Genomic DNA, 23,727 nt, shown 5'->3' on the forward strand with positions numbered 1-23,727 from the left:
AGATTTTTGAAGTTAGCGATGACGAGTTAGCCACAGAGACCAAACCTCGCAGGTCCACCAGAAGGTTGACAGGATCGACCAATTCGAGCCGAGATGAACGAGGTCAATGACATGGTCGAAGAGTGGAAAGGGAAAATGGACCGACTAGCTTCGGAGAAGGAGACCGCCTGAGAGCAACTGGCATCGGTAGAGGTCCAACTCCGAGTGGAGAAAGAGAAAGCCAAAGCACGGGCTCGATAAATCGAAGACCTCCAGTCTCAACTAGGCTCGGCCATTACTGAACGGGATGCCCTTGGCAAGGAGCTCGAAATAGCGAGGTGTGTGTTGGAAGCAACCAGGGTTGATGTTGAAGAGATTGTGGCCCAGTATAGGGTTGATGTTGAGGCGACCGAGGCCTGCCTGAAAGTTACTGTTGAGTATGTGAAGCAGTTGTCTCGAAGGGAAACTCTCGACGAGGTCTATGCCCGGGGTTTTGACCTGTTGGCTGAAATCGAAAATGCGAAAAAACTCGAGGCCGGGGCCAAGAAGCTGGCTGACCCCGAGGGTGAGGAAGGCTCTGAGGGCTTCGACGAACCCGAGGATGGGGAAAACCCCGACGGCTCTAGTGACGAGGCGGGTTCGGTGAAGATCAGGCTTAGGTGCCTTGGGGATTTTTCTTTGTTTTTGTATTTCGAACACTTATTTTGTTGAGGCCGTTTCTGTTGGCCTTTGTAAAGACTTTTTTGGAATGTATATAATGCTTTTTTTCTTCTTTTCGGCAATTTTCGAGTCTATTACTTTTGGCATCCTCTTTATAATTGCAAAGATTTCAAATGCCTTAGCATGGAATAAAACGTAGTATATGTCTTTGTTCGGAGGTGAGAACAAGACTTGTTCTCGATGTAAATTTTGTTTGAAACTTGTGGGGGTTCGATATGACTGGAATCTTTCCCCAAAGTGCTTGTTTAGATGTTTTTAGACTATAATTTTGCCGAGGGTAACCTCTAAATCGATTTGGAATTTTGAAGGCCTTATGTTTTGATTACGGGTTTCGGACGTCTCCGAGCCATTTCTAGGGTGGCCGTAGCCTTTTAAGTTCAGGCACTGTCCAATAGGCTTTGTACCTCCGGCTTCGATAGCCCGAGCTGTCCGAGCTTGTCTTGGACGGCAGTCCCCGAGCGGGGGTAGTCGTAGCCTTTTAAGTTTAGGCACTACCTAATAGGCTTTTGTGCCTTCGGGCTTTGATAGCCCAAACCGTCCGAGCTTGTCTTGGACGACAATTCCCGAGCGGGGGTGATCTATTGGATCCAGATAGAGGTGGCCCTTGGGCTCGCTATGCTTAAGAAAACAAAGTGTAATAGTCTTAAGGGGCAAAATATGTATCTGCAAGGTAGAAACTTTCTTTCATTCCTGTGTGTAATATACAAAATTGTAAGCGTGTACTAGCTTCGTGTTATGGCTTAGGTGGTCTATGTGGGCATGGTTCATTTGACCGTTTTACCCTTACAATAAATCCTATCCACCAAGCCTAGACTGCTTAAGCACAAAGTTTTCTTCCTTGCTAAAAATATTACCCAAGGGTAGCCGTAGCCTTTTAAGCTTAGGCACTACCTAATAGGCTTTTGTGCCTTCGGGCTTTGATAGCCCGAACCGTCCGAGTTTGTCTTGGACGACAATCCCTGAGTGGGGGTGATCTATTGGATCCAGATAGAGGTGGTCCTTGGGCTCGCTATGCTTAAGAAACAAAATGTAATAGTCTTAAGGGGAAAAATATATATCTGCAAGGTATAAACTTTCTTTCATTCCTGTGTGTAATACACAAAATTATAAGTGTGTACAAGCTTCGTGTTATGGCTTAGGTGGTCTATGCGGGCACGGTTCATTTGATTGTTTTGCCCTTACAATAAATCCTATCCACCAAGCCTAGATTGCTCAAGCACATAGTTTTCTTCCTTGCTAAAAATATTACCCGAGGGTGATGGCCCCCAATATTCGAGGTCGATCATCGAGAGGGCTCAGATACTGTTGACGTGACCATCGACTCCGGTTCACAACCGGGCTTTGATTCTAAGTTAGCATGATCCTTTGCTGCCTCATTAAAAACCTTGTCGGAAAACCCATTTGGGACTAAATCGGTTCAAGGGAAAAAGAGTGCAACGCATGCTTTCAAGCCTAACAACTACATCGTCCTTTGGTTTTTGCCTGAAAGTATTAGTCCAAATAGCAATATATGTAAAGAAAAGAATGAATGAGGTCGTACCTTAGCATTAGTATCGTTTAAAGTGGGTTACGTTCCAGTTGTTCGGTAGTTGCTCATTGTTCCTTGCTTCGAGTTTGTATGAAACTTTATCGGTAATCTCGATAATTCGATATGGACCTTCCCAATTCGGTCCCAGCTTCCCTTCGTTCAGGTTCCGAGTGTTCAGTGTCACCTTTCTTAACACCAACTCCCCGATATTGAAGTGTTGGAGGTTGGCTCTCCGGTTGTAATACCTTTCGATTCGTTGTTTTGGGGCGACCAACCGGTCGAGGGGCCTCTCGTCCAGTAGTTCCAGGCTCGTTCTCATGGCCTCACCGTTTGATTCTTCGGTCGTATATCGGAACCTGGAACTCGGTTCTCCTACCTTGACCGGTATTAGTGCTTCGACACCATAGACCAACGAAAATAGGGTGTCCCCAGTGCTAGACTTTGAGGTCGTACGGTATGCCCACAGAACTTCGGGCAAAATTTCCTTCCATTTTCCTTTGGCATCGGTCAACCTCTTCTTAAGGTTTTGGAGTATGGTCTTGTTTGTAGACTCCGCCTGCACATTCCCATTGGGGTGATAGGGTGTTGACAGTATCCTTTTGATCTTATGGTGCTCGAAAAATTTGCTTTCCTTACTGCCGATGAATTGTTTCCCGTTGTCACATAAGATCTCGGCCGGTATTCTGAACCGACATATTATGTGGTCCCAAATAAAATCAATACCTTCTTTTTCTCTGACTTTCTCAAATTCTTGAGCTTCAACCCATTTAGAAAAATAGTCAGTCATAGATAATATAAATTGAGCCTTACCGGGTGCCCATGGCAGGGGACTAACGATGTCCATTCCCTACTTCATGAATGGCCAAGGTGACAAGACCGAATGCAGTAGTTCCCCGGGCTGATGGATCATCAGTGCGTGCCTCTAACAGTCGTCACATATCCGTACGAACTCCTTCGCATCTTTTTCCATGTCGATCCAGTAATAGTCGTCTCTGATTATCTTATGAACCAACGATTCGGCCCCCAAGTAGTTCCCGCAGGTGCCTTCGTGAACTTCACTCAAAACATATTCGGTGTCCCGGTCCCAGACTTATGGTGAGTGGGCCATCGAACATTCTTCTGAACAGTATGTTATCCTTGGACAAGCATAACATGGCCGCTTTTGTGCACAGAACTCTCGATTCTTTAGGATCCGAAGGCAGCTTCCTAGTCTTTAGGTAATCTATATACTTGTTTATCCAGTCCCAAGTTAAGCTTGTCAAGTTTATCTCGTCGTGTCCTTCTTCCACTACCGATTTTATGAGTAGTATGACCGTTTCCGAGCTGAATTCATCGTCATCAACCAACGACCCCAAGTTAGCTAGAGCATCGACTTTGTTGTTTTGATCTCGGGGTATATGTTGCAGGGTCCACTCCTTGAATCGGTGTAGTGTTACCTGTAGCTTATCCAGGTGCCTTCGCATTCGTTTCTCTTTCACTTCGAACGTCCCATTGACTTGATTTACAACAAGGAGGGAATCACATTTGGCTTCGATCACCTCGACCCCCGGGCTTTTAGCCAGTTCAAGACCCGCAATCATGGCCTCAAACTTGGCCTCATTGTTAGTCAATTTCACAGTTTAATAGATTCCCTAATTACATTACTCGTGGGCGGCTTCAACACGATGCCGAGCCCGTACCCTTTTGCGTTTGAAGCACCATCCGTAAAGAGGTTCCAGATCCCCGAGGAGGTCCTCGAGGTTAACAACAATTCCTTTTCGACTTCGGGTACTAAGGCTAGTGTGAAATCGGCCACGAAGTCAACCAAAATTTGAGATTTGATTGCGGTTCGGAGTCGGTATTCAATATCGTACCCACTAATTTCCACTGCCCATTTGGCCAATCATCCCGAGAGCTCGGGTTTGTGTATTATATTCCTTAGTGGGTACATAGTCACGACACATATGGGATGTCATTAAAAATATGGCTTTAGCTTCCTGGAGGCGCTTGGCAAAGCAAGCGCCAATTACTCTAGGTGAGGATACCTCATTTCTGCCACACCTAAAGTCCTGCTAATATAATAAATAGGGAATTGCGTACCTTCTTCTTTCCGAACTAAGACTCCGCTCACCGCTATCTCAGATAACGCTAAGTATAAGTACAACTACTCGTCTTTCTTCGGAGTATGAAGTAAAGCCGGACTCGAAAGGTACCGTTTGAGCTCTTCCAAAGCTTGCTGCACTCCATAGTCCACGAGAAGAACAAAGTTCTTCTTCTTCTTCAATAACGAGAAGAAACGATGGCTCTTATCGGAGGACCTTGCAATGAATCGACCCAAGGCAGTTATGCGTCCGGTTAGTCTTTGAACGACCTTGACATTATCTACCACGGCGATGTCTTCTATGGCCTTGATCTTGTCAGAATTGATCTCGATTCCCCGATTGGACACCATGAATCCGAGGAACTTCCCGAACCCGACTCCGAATGCGCATTTTTCGGGTTCAACTTCATATTGTATTTATTCAGTATGTTGAAGGTTTCCTGCAAATATTTCAAATGGTCCTATGCTCACAGGGACTTAACTAACATGTCGTCAGTGTAAACCTCCATTGATTTCCTTATTTTTTATTCGAACATCCGATTTACTAGGCGTTGGTAAGCGACACCATCATTTTTTTAGTCCGAATGGCATTACATTATAACAATAGATATCGTATTTAGTAATGAAATAAGTCTTTTCCTGGTCGCCCGGATCCATCTGGATATGGTTGTACCCGTAATAGGCGTCGAGAAAGCTGAGTATCTCATGGCCGACCGTTGCATCGATCATGTTATCGATGTTAGGCAAAGGAAAAGAGTCCTTGGGACATGCCTTATTCAAGTCTTTGTAGTCTACACACATTCTTAATTTATTTCTCTTTTTAGGCACTACCACTACGTTTGCTAACTAGTCCGGGTACTTAACTTCCCGAATGGAACCTATTTTAAGGAGTTTGGATACCTTGTCTTTGATGAATGCATGCTTGACTTCGGACTGAGGCTTTCTCTTCTGTTTAACCGGGTGAAACTTCGGATCTAAGCTCAAATTGTGAGTAGTTATTTCTGGCGAGATCCTTGTCATGTCAAGATAGGACCAAGCGAAACAATCCACATTAGCTATAAGAAATTCAATGAGTTTTTCCCTGAGCTCGGGAGTAAGCCTCGTGCCCAGGTATACCTTCCGATCGGGCAGGTGCTCTATCAATATGATTTGCTCCAACTCTTCAACCGTTGACTTGGTGGCATCGAAATCATTAGGGGCTATGAAAGACCTGGGGACTCCGTAATCATCATCCTCGCCTACCCCCCTGATTTTCTGGTTCGGTCGGTGTCGGTGTCGTTGATTGCTATTTGGTTTCTTCCTTGGTGACCGAACTCGGGTTCTTCGATGTTGAGAGTATAGATATATGGACCACCTCATCAACCACGAACATTTCTTTTACAGCCGGTTGCTCTCTGTAAGCTGTTTTGATCCCTCATGGTGTGGGAGATTTCAATGCCTGATGTAGTGTCGAGGAACTGCCCTCATGTTGTGAATCCAAAGCCTCTCGAATAGAGCATTGTATCTCATATCTCCTTCGATCACGTAGAACTTTGCTTCATGAACGGTTCTGGCAGTGTTTACCGGCAGGATTATCTCCCCTTTAGTGGTCTCACATGCCATATTAAACCCGTTTAAAACCCGGACTGCAGGCACAATTTGGCTTTGTAGACCCAACTATTCCACGACCCTCAATCTAATGATATTGGCCGAGCTACCTAGATCAATTAGCACACGCCTGACTCGAGATTTGTGTATGAGTATAGATATTACCAGTGCATCATTGTGTGGTTGCATGATGCCTTCAACATCCTCATCGTTGAAAGATACGGTTCCCTCCGGTACATGATCTCGAGTCCGTTTTTCTCATGTAATGGACATTTTAGTGCGCTTTAACGTCAGACTCTAGGGGACGTCAACCCCACCAATGATCATGTTAAAGACGTGCTGAGGTTCCTCTTGCTCGATCTGCTTATTGGAGTCCCTATTCCTGAAGTGATTTTTGGCTCGATCACTCAGAAACTCTCGGAGGTGTCCGTTATTGAATAACCGGGCTATTTCCTCCCTCAGTTGTAGGCAGCCTTTGGTTTTGTGGCCGTGAGTGCCATGATATTTACACATTAGGTTGGGGTCCCTTTGGGCAAGATTAGATTGCAATGGTCGAGTCCACTTAGTATCTTTGATGCGTCCGATGGCTGATACGATGGCGGCAGCGTTGACGTTGAAATTGTACTCTGATAACCTTGGTGCTTCCTTATACCCGATGGGTCTGTCAAAACCTCTTTTGCTCATGAGTCCCCGGTTGTTATGACCTCGGTCACTTATTCTTTCATTTTTCACAGTGTTGCGTCCGGACCCATTACCCCTTCGATCTCCATTGTATGGTTGATACCGGTCTCTATTCGATCTTGGTTCACGATCAATGCCTCTTTTGGATCTGTCACCAGCTCTGACGGGGTTAACGGACCCGGAAGGGGCCCCGAGCTGATTGTCTTCGACCCTGATTTTTGATTTATAACGGTTATGGACGTCGACCCAAGTTACTACCGGGTATTCTATCAGATTTTGTTCAACTGTTGTGAAGTTAATGAGCTTCGGGGATTGAGTCCTTAGGTGAAGGCCTGAACGGCCCAATCATCTGCGACCGGGGGCAGGTCCATCCGTTCCATTTGAAACCTCGATACGAATTCCCCGAGCATCTCATTATCTCTCAGCTTTACCTTGAAAATATCTGATTTCCTAGTCTCGACCTTCATGGCCCCGACGTTCGCTTTTACAAAGGCATATGCAAGCATTGCAAACAAGTCAATAGAATTAAGAGGTAAGTTGTGATACCATATCACAGCTCCTTTCGACAAGGTCTCTCCAAACTTTTTCAGCAGAACGGATTCGATTTCATTATCTTCCAAGTCATTTCCTTTGATGGCATACATATAAGAGGTCACATGTTCGTTGGGATCGGTTGTCCGGGTATACAGAACTTCTTTGGGATCGGCTTCGGAGCTGCACTCGAAGGGAAAGTCTTTTGGACAAATTTTTTAGAATCCAGGCTCTTCAGTATCGGTGGTGCTCCCGGGATTTGGTCGACCCTGGTGTTATAGGTCTCGACTTTTTTGTCGTTGGCTTTGATTTTCTTTTCTCCCGATTCCACCTGTTTTGTCAGTTCCTCAAACATTTTTTTTTATCTCGGGGTTAGTTTCGGGTTCTGCTTCATCCGACCTTTCTGTGGCTGGTTCATTTCTGCTCCCGGGACAATTCGGGCTCAACTCTGCTGGGGGCTCATCTTTGGTTCTGCAACTGGGCTACCGCTGCCTGTTGAGCCTGTAACATTTTGAAGATCACGGGCAAGTTGATCCCGTCACCTTCGCCATCGTGTGTGCTCCGGGCTACCAGCCGGGCTCCCCCGCGAATGCTATTTTCGGAGTTAGTATGCAAGTTTGCTTCGATAGCCACGTGTGAGTTAGTATCGATCAGATTAGCGATTGAGACTCCGTTGGGGTCAGCAGGTGGTATCTCGTTGCTCGGTACCACGTTGTTGTTTTCACCATGGTGGCCAGACTCAGGATCCATGTTCAAATGGGCAGATTGGGAGTTCGACATTTTTTAATTTGACCTAAATTAAAGCTCAAAAAATAAGTGTAAAATAGAGTGCGTTATGAAAATATGTATCAAATTGCCACTATTATCCTTAGCCCCACGGTGGATGCCAAACTGTTTACCCTAAAAAACGGATAAAAATTGAATTTATATGTGGTTTTAAATATATGCGGATTAATTCAATACAAACGATAAATTGCATTAGATTAAACAGATAAAGGATGTAGTAGATTGTCAAACCACTTAAAGGGGGTGATTCGGACACAATAACAACCTTAATGAGATGCCTGCCCTCGATCCCGGACTCACAATAACGAAGCACTGATGAACAAGAGTAAGAATTTTGAATAATAGAGTAAATAATAGTATATTGCCTTGATATGCGTGTTACCGTGTCCCTACTGAATAATAAGACTCCCCTTTATATAGTATGAGAGTTTACCCTAAGTACAATTCCATAAAAGGTAAAAATCTTATGTTTAACTAATCACCGGTTCTCTGCTGATACGTGCCGAGGTCCACGTCGTGATATCCAGTTGGTCGCGGATATCACGACCTTTTGTTGGTCGTGCTCGATTATCTGGTAATGCCCTCCGAGGCTTTTGGGGTTTGAACCGGACCTGGGGGTCATGGCCCCGATACTCCCGAAGGCCGGTGTTTTGCTTGGACCACGGATCATGGGGTCTCTTGCCTCGATTCCGATTTCTTGCCTTTGCGTTTCTTGCTCTGTTCGCTTCATCTGAAACCGAGGCATCCCTTAGGCTCAGTTTCACCCATATACACCCTTGAATTCCGTTCCTTAGTTCAATCTAGAGTGTAATAGCGACTAAGATACTAATCCGGGATAAAATATAGAATTGTATTTATCTAATGTTTGGTTATAGATATATTAGTCAATAATGAAATAAATTTTATATTAAAATGGTGAGATTAGCTATCTCATTTAGAAAGTGGAATAGCTAATCCATCCTTATTTATTCCACTTGGTAACCAAACGATCCCTTAATGTGGCTAACATATAATAACCTTTTTGGCTAAGCTTCTACTCACCAAAAATACTTTTTTTTTTGGCCAAAAGTATTTTTTTCAATTTGGCTAAGCTTTGAGTGGAAACAAAAGTAGTTTTTGAGAAATACAAAAACGTAATTTTTTTCTTGAAAGCACTATTTGAGAAAAATATACTTAGAAACACTTTTAAAAAACTTGGCCAAACACTAATTGATGCTCAAAAGTGTTTTTCAAATTAATTAGCCAAACACAAACTGTTTTGAGAAAATTTTTTTCAAAATAAGCTGATTTAAAAGTTTGACCAAATAAACTATAAATTTTGAAGTATTAAACATGTCATATCATTTTTATCACCGGTCTAATAGCCTGTTTGGCAAAGTTTTTTTGGGCCAAAAGTGCTTTTTTGGCCAAAAGTACTTTTGGCCAAAAATTGAGATGTTTGACCAAACTTTTGGAAGGAAAAAAATACTTTTTAGGAGAAGGAGAAGCAGTTTTTGAGAAGAAAAAAAAAGTAGTTTTATCTCCAAGCACTTTTCTTAGAAGCACTTTTGAGAAAAATACATTTAGAAGCAGTTTTCAAAAGCTTGGCCAAGCATTAATTACTGTTCAAAAGTGTTTTTCAAATTAATTAGCCAAACACAAACTGTTTCTCACCAAAAATACTTTTAAAAAAATAATTTAAAAAAAAATACTTCTCAAAATAAGTTAATTTTAGAAGTTTGGCCAAACAGGTTATAAGGAAGATCGGAATTAAAAATTTAGTGGATAAAATGATTCTAAACAGATTAAAAATGAGCGCAAGATAAATTGAAACAGAAATGAGCTTCACTCAATTACTACGATAGAGTGACAGGGTAATACTGTATTTACCGCTGCCGTAATTCGGTGACGTAATATAAATTTTCCAAACAGCTTCAGTGCACTTTTTTTCGCAATTCCCAAACAGCGCCGCGGTATCCATCTCGAGCTCGGCTGAGAACAAGATGCAGGCAATCACGAGAAAATTAGGGCACCAATCTCTGAAACATTCACCTGCAATTTCATCTTTCAAGTCTCTCTATCCCCCCTCTGATGATCAATGTATGTATCATTTTCCCCCTCTTTACGCATTTCTAGGGCAACTAAAGTTTTCATTTTTTTCGATGAATTTTCCTAAAAGCGGTGATCTCTTATCGGATTGAGTTCTAGTTTTTTTTGTGCGCATTCTATTATTTCAGATTACTGTTCGCGGTTCGCATCTAACGTTGCCACCAGTGGTGGCGGACATCTAGCTCGCAAGGGAACTGGTGGAAGATCATCTGTTAGGTAAAATACCATACGTCAAACCTTTTTCTTTTCATTTATGGGTTTTATTCTTGTTTTTAATCTTTTTTCGTATGTGTGTATAGATGGTACCAACTTGTTGAGACAATGGTTTAATCAAATTGGTACATTTGCATTTGGTCGAGTGTTTTCCTGTGTAGGGATAAGTTTAAGATTTGATCTCTAGATTTAGATAACTGCTTGCTTTTGATAACCTTTGGAAAACTACTCCTTGTCCCAATTTATGTGATGCACTTTCTTTTAGCCTGTACGAAAAAGAATGATACTTTTCTATATTTAGAAATAATTTAACTTGAAACAAGATGAAATAAAACAGTGGCAACAAGTGATAACAACAACAAGATATTAAGAAAACTGAGGCGAAAGAAAGCACTCAAACAGTATGTAGTACCAACAATCCAAGAATAAAGAGATACCATGCTAACACTAATGCTACTGGTTTGGGAAAGAAAAAGGCAACGCTCGACTGCCTACTAACCTTCCACCTTAACCTTCCACCCTTACCTTGGGAGGGTAGAGAGATTGTTTGCGATAGACCCTTGGCTAAAGACAAGATGAAAAAAAGCAGTGGCAACAAGTGATAACAACAACAAGATATTAAGAAAACTGAGGCGAAAGAAAGCACTCAAACAGTAGGTAGTACCAGCAATCCAAGAATAAAGAGATACCATGCTAACACTAATGCTACTGGTTTGGGAAAGAAAAAGGGAACGCTCGACTGCCTACTAACCTTTCACCTTAATTCTCGACCTCCATACTCTCCTATGTAAGCTCCAGCTGTGCTTATGTCCTACCTAATCACCTCTCCCCAATAGTTTTTTGGCCTACCTCTACCCCTCCTACCCACCAAGGTCAACCTCTCACACCTCCTAACTGAGGCATCTATGTTTCTTCTCTTCACATGTCCAAACCATCTCATCCTCGCCTCTTGCATCTTATCCTCCACGGGGGCCACTCCTACCTTTTCCCGAATAACTTCATTCTTAATCTTATCTAATCTGGTATGCCCGCACATCCATCTCAACATCCTTATTTCAGCTACTTTCATCTTCTGAACATGAGAGTTCTTGACTGGCCAACACTCCGCTCCTTTCAATATAGTTGGTCCAAACACCACTTTGTAGAACTTACCTTTAAGTTCTAGTAGTACATTCTTATCTCACAAGACACCGAAAGCGAGCCTCCATTTCATCCACCCTGCTCCAATACGATGTGTGATATCCTCATCATCTCCTCATTTCCCTGTAAGGTGCTTGAAACTATCTATCTTGTGGAAAACATGTACATCAAGCCTCACATCCATATCTGCTTCCTGAACTTACATTCTAAGTATTCAGTTTTGGTCCTGCTCAACCTGAAACCTTTAGACTCCAGGGTTTGTCGCCAAACCTCCAACCTCTCATTAACACCACCTCGCATCTCGTCAATCAGAACTATGTCATCTGCAAATAGCATACACCATGACACTTCCCCTTGAATGTGACGCGTCAGTGTGTCCATCAAAATACAATCACATAAAATGGGACGGATGGAGTATTTGTCTTACGAGTCAAATTATGAATATTGAAATGAAAGGGGCCTCAAATAGAGGAAAATGGAAATATGGAATTTATATAGCGACCGTAACTAGTTTGGGATGAAGGTAGGATAGTAGTTTTTGTAATCTTATACTATTCCACTAAATTTGATACATCATTTTCGTTTCTTAATACTGTGATGGATTTTTGTCTGTCGTTTTTAATCACAGTCATTTTTACTCGATTAAGTCATAGTTGTTGTATGATTTGGGATTTCATGTTCTTTTTGCTTTTTGGTTCTCCTGAATACCTACATGATGAGTTGTAGCTTTTTCTTCGTGTTTTTATTGGTGCAGATTCTTTGTTTCATTTTGATGTGTGCAGTTAGAAGTATGTGTTTGTTAATTTTATATGTTCTGTGAATCCATTGTTTGTAGTGGAATCGTTGCTACAGTCTTTGGAGCTACTGGATTTCTTGGGCGTTATGTCGTGCAAGAGCTTGGTAACCTCATATCCCCTTCTTTTTAAAACGTATCATCTATAAGACGAAGTTACTTAAGCTAAATAGTGCTTGTTTTCCCTTTCTTGGTTTTTAGCTAAAATGGGCACTCAAGTCTTGGTCCCTTTCCGTGGATCCGAGGATTCTCCTCGTCATCTCAAGTTAATGGGTGACTTAGGACAGGTATACTGACAGTTGTGCTGCCATAATAGATCTTCTTTTATTTTATTGTGATCTGTTCTTTAAGTATTTTTTAAATGTTTGAGCTTTATCTTAAGCGAACAGACATGAGTTATGATTACTTATGAAAGTGCTTCTCATTTTTATGAGGTTTCTGCCTCTCTTTGTTTAACTTGCCCAGATTGTTCCTATGAAATACAATCCCAGGGATGAAAATTCAGTTAAAGCTGTGATGGCAAAAGCTAATGTTGTGATCAATCTCATTGGTATGTCTTCTAGAATTCTTAGTCCGTGGTCCACAAAGATATCTTTTTAACTATTGCGGTAATTTTAACTCTATGGTTTCCAGGAAGGGAATATGAGACCAGAAATTACAGCTTTGAGGAAGTCAACCACCATATGGCTGAACAGCTTGCAATGGTAGGTTCTGTTGCTATATTGCTTTATTCTGTACTTAGATTAGTTGAATATCACTGAAGTAAGCTTCATGTTAATTTTGAAAATACTGTCCGTTGCATTTTTTGGGTGATCTGTTTCTGTTTCTTGATAAGTAAAATGTTGTCCAATGCGTCAACTTGGGTATTAAAATACTTGAAGACAATCTAAAATTAACTCATCAAGTTATTACAACTTGTTCCTTTGGTTCTGAGAGTGGTATCATCTTCTTCTCTTTACAGATCCTGTGGTTCTCAATACTGTTGTTTATCTTAACTTGAACTTTGGTATTACTTGGACAAACCTCTTTTTCTTCTGTTGTTCAATGTTTCCCTTTTCCCCTTTTGTATGTCATTACTCAATATAACAGATTCAGAAAGATAAAGTTCTGTGTACGTGTGTGCAGACTGACAGTGCATCTGCCTATTTGCTTATCTGTCTTTCTGACCCTAGTTTGTGCACTTTGTGGGAAACATAATTCTTCTGACCTAGCGAAGAACATGAATTTTCACTTAGTTTCATTAATAGGGTGGGAATTATATGATTAAAAATTTATTACCTTTCTCATAAAAAAATATACAATAAAAAATGTACTCTGGAGATGATAAGATTGATGGTGATATGATCATTGCCATGATATGAAATGATGAATCTGATGTTGCTTGCTTACTTTATGGTGTGCATATGTCAGGTGGCCCAGTTTGTGTCTAAGACCAAGCCCAAACCAATCATAATGGCTTCAGATTTTTAAAACCAAAATCAAACCAAGAGTAGTGAAAACACACTGTCTTGGTAGGGTTGACCCTCTTAATCAGTTTTTACAATATCAATTTATTATATTACTCTCCGTTCCAATTTATGTGAATCTATTTCGTTTTTGGTTTGTTCCAAAAAGAATGACCTCTTTCTAAATTTGGAAATAATTTTGCTTACAATTCTACCCTTAATGAGAAACTTTTATAACCACACAAATACTCTGGGCCCCTTTTTGACTTGTTTAGCACCACAAATTCCAAAAGTCTTCATTTTTTCTTAAACTCCGTGCCCAGTCAAACAGGTTCACATAAATTGAAACGGAGGGAGTATATTTCAGGTGGCCCAGTTTGTGTCTAAGACCAAGCCCAAACCAATCATAATGGCTTCAGATTTTTAATACCAAAATCAAACCAAGAGTAGTGAAAACACACTGTCTTGGTAGGGTTGACCCTCTTAATCAGTTTTTAGAACATCAGTTTATTATATTATATTATGTTTGGGAACAATTTTTGAGCCAAATTACTAAGAACATAACTATGGAATGTAAAGAAGATTCACTTTTTAATCAAAGAGGCTTTAACGAGTACAACTAAAATATGATAGTTAAAATATGCATAAGAACAAATTCTTCCAACAACTCGCAGAGCTTTGATCTAGTGGTAAAAGTGCAACACATGCTATGTGGGTTAGATGCATGTCACAGGTTCGTATTTGTCACAGATAAAAGCCTGGTGTCTAAAGTGGAGAAGGGTAGAGGATGATCCACTGAGCTTTGAACCGTTCACCACTGGCCCTTGGTGATTTCTCGGTAATAAAAAAAGGAGAGAAACAAATTCCTTCAACTGAAATGTTTTGTTGTAAGTTCTCTACTTTTTGGTAGATTACTTATAGATGGGAGATTCTCTCATTATTAATAAAATTCTTTACCTTGTAAAAAAGTAAAAATCTTCAGAACCTAAAGTATGCCATTACCTAAAGTAATGTCAATTTTGAGAACCTCAAAAAATAATTTTTTCTCAACCAGTATAAGAAATTGAAACATGAATACTCCATTTATGCTATCACTATCTAATTTGTCCGCGCTTCGTGCTATCGTAAAAAATTATATAATATAACTAAATCACTATTGTTATAAATTTTATGATTAAAAACATTCTTTACAAAGTATAATAAAATAAGTAGCTTTAAAATAGAAATAGGATTTGTGAAGTCATGGTCTAGAGAGGCATGTAGCAAAAACCAAAAATTTAACAAAATTTTGTGCAGGAGTGCAAATATTCGGATGGACATAATATGAGTTGTTTGTAATGAATCTCGATGTTACACTATTAGCTGCAAATAAAGGAAGAACCAGTTTTGAAACAAAACGACTTATAGGGGAAGAGAAGCCAAATTAACACGTTAAGATATCTAATTTGTGAAATATAAATGAATTTTGGAATTTTAATTATATATATATAATGTAGCCAAGGTAATGTGACACCTCTCTTAGGCCAAGAACTCTATTTATCGTGGTCTAAGAGAAGTGCTACATCACTTTGGTTATGTATATAAAGAGAGAGATTTGATGAAGATAATTGTTTGGGTATTACCCCAAAGGCCCAAAGTAATGAGAAGTTTAGCAACAAGGATACTAAGAAGAATTTATAAGAAATGTATACAAAAGTTTGTTGGTTGTTTCATTTTCAAGAGCAGACCAACTAATTTTGGAGAAATTTCAAGTTTGATTTGGATTCGGCTGGTTCTTGAAAATCATTTGCAACTCCTTCTGTCATACTATTTTTGATTAGGATAGAGTGGGTATGAATCTATCCTATGTGTGGTGAGGAAGCAAAGGAAAAGAAGAAAATGGAAGGGTTGCATATGCCTGAAAAGCTTAACAAAATTTTATGCAAGATAACAAATATTTGGATGGACCATAATATGAAAATTTTGTAATCTCGAGGTTACATTATTAATTGCAAATAAAGGAAAAAACAGTTTTGAAACAAATACGACTTATGGAGAGAAACCAAATGAACACGTTAAGATATCTAATAAATTAAATATGAATAAGTTTTGGACTTTCTATTAATCTCTCTCTCTATATGTGTGTGTGTATTATATAAAGCTCGTTATAACGAAGGTGATGCGACATTTCTCTTAGGCCAAGAACTCTATTTATCTTGTCCGAAGAACGGTGCTACAGTAGCTCCGCTATGGCCAACTCATTATATATATATATTTAATGAAGATAATTGTTTGGGTATTACCCTTTCATAATTATTTACGAGAAGTTCAGAAACAAGGAAACTAGGAAGAACTTGTAAGAAATGTATACAAAAAATTGTTGGTTTTTTCATTTTCAAGACCAGGGCAACTAATTTGGGAGATATTTCAAGTTCAATTTGATTTAGTTGGTTCTTGAAAATCATTTCCAACCCCTTTAGTCACACTATTTTTGGTTAGGGTAGAGAAAGGGATGCGTCTATCCTATGTGTGGTGATGAAGCAAAGGAAAAGAAGAAAATGGAAGGGTTGCATATGCCTGAAAAATTTAACAAAATTTTATTCAAGAGGGCAAATATTTGGATGGTCATCATATGATTTGTTTGTAATGAATCTCAAGGTTACACTATTAAGTGCAAATAAAAGAAGAAACAGTTTTGAAACAAAACGACTTACGGGGGAAGAGAAACCAAAGCAACACGTTAAGATATCTAATAAATTAAATAGACATGAATTTTGGACTTTTTATTAATCTCTCTATATATAAAGCTGGTCATAGCCAAGGTGATGTGGCACCTCTCTTAGGCCAAGAATCCTATTTATCTTGTCCTAAGAGAGGTACCACATTACCTTGGCCATGACCAACTTTATATATATAGAAAGAGAGATATTTGATGAAGATAATTGTTTGGGTATTACCTTTCATAATTATGTACGAGAAGTTTAGTAACTAGGAAACTAATAAGAATTTGTAAGAGACCTATACAAAAATTTGTTGGTTGTTTCATTTTCAAGACCAGACCAACTAATTTCGGAGAAACTTCAAGTTCGGTTTGGACTTTGGATTCAGTTTGGTTCTGGAAAATCAGCAACCCCTTTACTCACACTATATTTGGTTAGGGTAGAGGAGGGCATGAGTCTATCCTATGTGCGTGAGGAAGCAAAGAAAAAGAAGAAAATGTAAGGGTTGCATATGCCTTAAAAAGATTAACAAAATTTATGATAGATGACAAATATTCAGATGGACATAATATGAATTGCTTATAATGAATCTCAAGGTTACGCTATTAATTGCAAATAAAAGAAGAAACAGTTTTGAAACAAAACGAATTATGGGGGAAGAAAAACCAATTGAACACGTTAAGATATCTACTAAATTAAATATACATGAATTTTGGGCTTTTTAATTAATTTTTACACATATATGTGTGTGTGTGTATAACTGTATATAGGCCAAGAACTCTATTTTGTCCTAAAAGAGGTACAACATCACCTCAGCTATGGCCAACTTTATGTATATATATAGAGAGAGATTTGATGAAGATAATTGTTTGTTTGGGTATTACCCTTTCATAATTATTTACAAGAAGTTTAGTAACAAGGGAACTAAAAACTTGTTGGTTGTTTCATTCTCAAGACCAGACCAACTAATTTTGGAGAAATTTCAAGTTCAATTTGATTCAGTTGGTTCTTGAAAATCATTTGCAACCCTTTTAGTCACACTATTTTTGGTTAGTGTTGAGGAGGGCATGAGTCTATCCTATATGCGCCGATGAAGCTAAGGAAAGAAGAAAATTGAAGGGTTGCATATGCCTTCCAGCCCCTTCAACTTTCAGCCCCTTTAAATTAAATCGCATTTACTTTGCTTCTGGTTCTACCAAACAACAGAAGTAGGAAGGATTAGATGCTTTACCAGGAAAAGTAAATTACCCAGTCCCCTTGTGTCATCCCATCGTACGCAGTTACCAACCGCAGAACAATTTTGTTAATTATTGAATATCATCATCATTTTACAAATCTCAAAATATGTTGTAACTTTACACCCTTATTGTACTAATTGATTTTTTTTTGTTTTTTCATGACATCCTAAATGGGCTAGAGAGTGTCGTTCTCTTAGAATTAAATGTCTGCTTCAATCTCTTGCCATTGCTGTAACCAACCATGACACTGGCGACCTTGATGTCTTAGCTTCCGTTTTCACGTCAAATGACGTGCAAATTAGTGATCCTTTCTTCTGTCAGCTTTGTTGTTGTAGTAAGATGACCCGAGATGGATGACTAGGACTTAACATATACTCTGGTTTAAAGTACTGGAAATGACAGAGAGAATTAAATGATCTACTACATTCACTAGTGTCTGCCCTTTCTTTTGAAGTTGTTCATGAAGAGTGTTTTGTCTGCACTAGCATGTACTTCTTATATCTGCAATGTTTCTGGTTGCAATTGATGATCTGCGACATTCACCATTTTCTGCTCCTTTTGAAATCGTTTGTGAAGAGTATTTTGTGTGTAGTAATATGTACTTCCTATGTTGGCAGATCGCCAAAGAACACGGTGGTATCATGAGATTTATACAAGTTTCTTGCTTGGGGGTGTCTCCTACATCCCCATCTAGAATGCTCAGAGCTAAAGCTGCGGCGGAAGAAGCTGTTGCACGCGAACTTCCTGAGGTGAAACATAGCCAAATTATGTTTAATCTATTACATGTACCTTTCAGGCTGGAATTACGCTCTTATTCTTCCCCCTCCCCCACCCCAAAAAGACATGTATCATATGGGCAGCCTTATTAGAGGCTCGTACAATGCGCACTTAAGCCCTGAAGTTCAGTTAAAGCCTGGTTGTGTGCTTAGCCTCACTTGAGTGGCAATTTATGAAGGTGCAAATGTGTGCACCTCATCAACCACTGGCACTGTCTTTGAGAAGGCAGTACTAGACAACAAAATAAAACTGCATCTTTGACTTTTTATGAATTAAGCTCATTGATGGCATCAAGAAGGTGCAAAAGTAGAATAAAAGAGAATCCAACAAAAAATGAGTGAGCTCCAATACATGAGAAGCTAATATAGGACCAGGGAGCAATTGTCAGGGGAATCTACAGGGGACAAATTGTGCCAAACTAAAGAGATACATTAAGCACCTAGCTTTGATAGAGTGATTTGGAGTTGATACACCATCAAAACACCTTCTATTCCTTTCTGTCCACAAACACCAAAAGAAGCTAACAGGGATCAGTCTCCAGATTCTCCTGATGGCTCTATGAACTTTTTTTTGATGAAGTAACTTGTTGATGGCTCTATGAACTTTCCAAGCCTCTAGTTTTCAAAGGCATGCTTGATATCAAAAATTGAGAAAAACATTCTCCACAAATCTGAATGCATCTTTTCATCTAAATAAATAAGTTTAAAATGGCTTTTAAGCTTGATTGACATAATATTTACTTTGTATGTTTCACTTAATTATAATTATTTCAATTCTTTCCTCCAAAGTTGTTATTGTGTTCGCAGTTATCTTTCCTTGCTGTGCATGTATCTATTTTTAATTTTTCTTCGCCTAGTGCCTTTAATTTCGCTTCGGGAAAGCCCCAACAAAATTTGGCGCTTTCCTGTGCCTTTCGCTTTTGGTACTCTCTCTGCTTTCAGGTCGAACTTAACAGTAGTATTACTTCCTGCACCCATTTTGACACCTAGAGGCCCAAGAAGAAAAAGAGGACAAAAAATTACAGTAAATGACTAGAAATAAGAAGTAATAGAAAATGAAATCAAAATTGCAAGACAATTTCTCTGAAGAAAAAGAATTCTATGAGTTACATAACTGAGATCACAATAATTACAAAAGGTGATTTCTTTTTTTTTTCTTGATCAAGTAAATGTATTTTATTAAATAGGACCAAGAAAGTACACAAAAGAAGATGACTTCAAAGAATTCTAATTAAGTTATAAAGAAATTGTAGATCTCAGAGCAGGATCCGGTGTTCCTGGAGAAAAAAAATGGAGAATGGGTTAATGGTAAGTGGGAAATTTGGTGTTTGTTGTGGGGAGGGGAGGGAGGGGATCAAACGGCAGTAGGTTGGTGAAAGGGGTAAAGAGCAACAGTCGGGGGTTGGTTGTGAAGACCAGTGGGGTAGAGTAACAACCAGGTATGGGGATGGGGGTGAAGCAGTTTTGGTGGATAACACACCCACCAACCTTATGGCCACTGGACGGAAAAGATGTCACACAATGAGTTACTGGGCCATAGTGGCTTGAAACAGAACATGAGGAAGCGGAGAGGAATAGGTGAGGAGGAAAATGAATTGGAAGAAGTTCCAGTTGTATACTGGGAAGTTTTTGCACCACGTAAACATAATTATTATCAGACAAGGAATTGGAAGAAGCTTTCCCCTAACCTTGTATATGTGCAGGTAAAAACCATTTCCCTTTTGCTTGCTTAAAAAAAGAAAGGAAATTGTCATAACCTGATGGATATCTTATGTTGCTTTATTTAGTTTGATTTCCTCAAGTTACAATGTGCTTACTCCAGTCTCAAATGTTTTAAATTATTGTTTTGGGGGTGAAGTTGCTGATCTGCTCACTCATCTTCAGGCGACCATAATGCGACCAGCAGTGATGATTGGTACAGAAGATAGAATTCTGAATCCATGGGCACACTTTGCAAAGAAATATGGTTTTATCCCTCTGTTCGGAGATGGTTCGACAAAGTATGTGTTTGTAACAATTTATTGTCATTCTGGGAGAATTTATGTAGCATCTATGGCTCATGCTCTTAGAAATGCTTTTGCAGAATTCAACCTGTATTCGTTGCTGATGTTGCTTCTGCAATTGTTGCTTCTTTGAAAGACAATGGTATCAGCATGGGAAAAGTTTATGAACTTGGTGGCCCAGATGTTTACACTATGCATGAATTGGTCAATATCTGCTCTATTGTCCTCTTTCCTTACTGCTTTTCCTGTTTTTAGTATCTCATTCTTTAAATTAAATTGCTTAATGGAGTTCTGCTGATCATATTTTGCAACAGGCAGAGCTCATGTTTGATATGATCCGTGAATGGCCACGCTATGTGAATGTTCCTTTTCCTATTGCTAAGGCAAGTTCTTAAATGAATGGTTTCTCTATGGCTCAATAACAACTTTTTATCACTATTTATTATCTCTAACCAAGTTTTCAAACACATCTTCTATATTCACTTTATATGTTTCTTGTCTTGTAAGTGGGTCTATCTGTTACTTTAGGTGTCTTATTTTTGGTTTATGGAAGTTTAGGATTTGGAAACCTGCTCGTATCTCTGGGTATGAGAATGTTGTACTTCTTAACTAAGTGCTCCTTATTTTACCTGGTGCTACCTGCTTTTTGTACATGATGAAGTTGGATTTCTAGATACAATAGAGGAACTGCACTTTTTGTAATTATGTCTTTTAGCACTGGCTTAGTACAAGTATTTATAAAAATTTTGATTACTTATAAATAAATAAAAAAGGTGCTCCGTATGTTACCTTTTATGTGGCACTTTAGGTTTCTCTGTTCACTCTAAGTAGTAAAGAATTTATAGGAACCAATATCAGGATAGATGCTATAGTCCAATTGCATATATGACAAAGCATATTAGGTTTCTCCATTGCAGATCAGATGTAATGGACCCAATAGTCTGTCTTTCAGAACTTGAGATGAAGCAAACTCAATTTGACTGCATTAACAGTAAGAAAAATTTAATCAGTTTGACTGCATTAACAGTAAATTTTTTTGGATCAATTTGACTGCATTAATCTTACAATAGCATATAAATGTGATATATGGAGCATGCTATTTATTAACTTGGTAAACTTGCACAACCAATTTGACTACATTAATCTAGCAATAGCATGTAAATATGACACATGGAGCATGCTATTTATTAACTAGGTGAACTCTACGAATTTTTTTACTTATTATAAAAAAATTGCCAATATTCTTATATTAACTCATATATAAGGACAATGACTATTTTATTTGCAGTTTGAATTGAAGCAGAGATGTAAATATATTTTAAACTTTAGCAGCAGAGTTTGAGGTAGTTGGTGATAGAAAAAATGTGGAAGGTATGGAAAATGGAAGAATGGATCAAGCATTTGGTGTTTGATGGGAGTCCTTTTATTCTAGCTAGAGAATTGCAATTTGGTGTAGGAGTGAATTCCGAACCTTTAGCTTTAGAGAATTCCCATTTTTGCCTTTGAAGAAAAATTATTTGGTATTGACCTGAAGTAGAACTGAACATATTGGGAGATACAAGGGATTCGTATAGCCAATTCTAACTAGTATGGAGTTGAGCCATAGTTGATTGGTTGATTGAGTGTGTGGAAACTCTCTCTCTCTCTCTCTCTCTCTCTCTCTCTCTCTCTCTCTCTCTCTCTCTCTCTCTCTCTCTCTCTCTCTCTCTCTCTCTCTCTCTCTCTCTCTCTCTCTCGTTTCCTCCTCCCTTCTCCCTTTCTTCATTTAATTTCAAGTTAACTAATCTCTATGAAAAAAGGAAAAGAAAACATATTCTCATTAGACTGCTTCAATTTGTCTTCCAACTAAAGAAATTAGAACAAGGTTATCTTAAGGGAGGAGGATACAATACGATCTTCAACTTCAAAGTTGATTTAAGCATTTTTCCATATCTGGTTTGAATTGTTGAAGTTATTGGAGGTGTTCCGTGTTCTAGTCTCAACTTTGTTGTGCTTATTTGGTCACATGGCATTCAGTGATATGCAACCGGTGGAGGTCCTTGTTCTGTCCTTGTTGATAGTTCAGGATAGTATAGGGATCCTTGCATATGAAACTTGTTTGAGATATTTACGTTTTGGAGTTGGCTTTTTTCTTTTCAGGCTATTGCATCTCCTCGAGAATTTTTGCTTAAAAAGGTTCCAGCTCCAATGCCTACCCCTACGATATTTAATCTGGATGCAATTGAAGCCATTATCACTGACAACATTGTGTCAAAAGATGGTTTGCCTCCATATCTTATTTAATATTTGACTTTCTGTTGGACGTCTCATACATACGCATCCTCACCGTTCAATTTGTGGTTATTTTTCAGCCTTGACTTTTGAAGATCTAGGGCTTGCGCCCCATAAGGTGAAGGGTTATCCGGTTGAATTTCTTATCCAGTATCGTAAAGGTGGACCAAATTATGGATCAACTGTTAGTGAAAGAGTGTCTCCTGAATCTTATCCATGAAGTTCTTTGGTCTAGCATGAACAGCATTTGGATCTTATTTGAAAGATTGGTGCAGGTAGTTGTTTCCTCTGTTACAAGTTTCTAACCGAGTAGTGTTTTATTCCGCTCTTAATTTTTTCTGCCTACATTGTAGACATTTTATTAATCAATATATACATTTGTATAAGTTAATTTCAGCTTCTTTTACAAGATTTCTGGAGTACAGCCGCGATAACAGGAAAATAAATGCAAAGGGAGTTTTTCAGCAAATGCATGTTGTGTAATGCTGAGACCTACACCCTTTTTGGGGGAAAGATGGAGTTAACTATGATTTTAGGTGTTTTTTGTGCCGTTGTCTCAAGGAGATTGTATTTTCTCTTTCGAGTTCACTTGTGTGTTCTCCCTTTTGCATTTCACCTAAGTAGTAACCAAAAAAAGTTGGAACATGATTGTAGTGAGTGTCAGGGTAAAAAATATTATTTCAGTGTATTCCTTCTGACCAACTTTTGTCATTGCTGTTCTTCTATTTGGGTGTTCAAATATTTTATAGCACCGTGTAAGTCTCCTAAATAAACAAAATACATACTTAAATACTTTACAATGCCAATGGTGTCTTCCTGGTGGGAAATTGTTTGTTTCAAATTTCAGCCTATGTAGATAGGAAGTGCAGCCATTTTTTCTTTATGCGTCTTGTGCGTTCAACAACTAGTTTAAATCTGAACGTCAGATGTTCCACAATTTACACCTTTAGCCTGTAAGGGTGAATCCTGGAAGGAAGTATTGATCAAGTTATTCCAAAGGAGCATATGCGTTTCTTGTTTAGGAAACCGCTTTGCAGTTCATTCTCTAATATAAAATAGTCTAAAAGTAGAGAGAGTTGATATCTCTTGTATTCATCGAAAAAACTCTTGATGTCAAATTGGAAGGAAGCAACGTAGGTGCGACCATCGTTGCACGTCGTGGTGGCTGC

At 39.0% G+C, this 23,727-nt stretch overlaps 1 protein-coding gene across 4 annotated transcripts; it reads left to right on the forward strand.

Moving 5' to 3' along the window:
* The first annotated feature begins 9,792 nt into the window (after window positions 1-9,792).
* LOC107811871 (NADH dehydrogenase [ubiquinone] 1 alpha subcomplex subunit 9, mitochondrial) lies at window positions 9,793-23,385 on the forward strand. 4 transcript variants are annotated; one of them, XR_001654013.2, is made up of 13 exons: window positions 9,793-9,971; window positions 10,109-10,196; window positions 12,169-12,233; window positions 12,328-12,413; window positions 12,592-12,676; window positions 12,760-12,830; window positions 18,126-18,257; window positions 20,169-20,284; window positions 20,368-20,491; window positions 20,602-20,670; window positions 22,427-22,547; window positions 22,639-22,833; window positions 22,946-23,385. XR_001654013.2 is itself a non-coding variant. In XM_016636861.2 (12 exons), exons 1-12 carry the CDS (start codon window positions 9,875-9,877, stop codon window positions 22,776-22,778), a joined length of 1,194 nt encoding a protein of 397 aa, XP_016492347.1. In that variant the 5' UTR covers window positions 9,793-9,874; the 3' UTR covers window positions 22,779-22,944. The 4 variants fall into 4 exon arrangements, 1 of the variants encoding a protein (XP_016492347.1); XR_001654014.2 differs by having other exon boundaries at window positions 22,969-23,385; XR_001654012.2 differs by having other exon boundaries at window positions 9,794-9,971; window positions 22,956-23,385.
* Window positions 23,386-23,727: the final 342 nt, after the last annotated feature.

This window comes from Nicotiana tabacum, chromosome 19 (genome assembly GCF_000715075.1).
Source record: "Nicotiana tabacum cultivar K326 chromosome 19, ASM71507v2, whole genome shotgun sequence".
In the NCBI taxonomy this organism is placed as follows: domain Eukaryota; kingdom Viridiplantae; phylum Streptophyta; class Magnoliopsida; order Solanales; family Solanaceae; genus Nicotiana; species Nicotiana tabacum.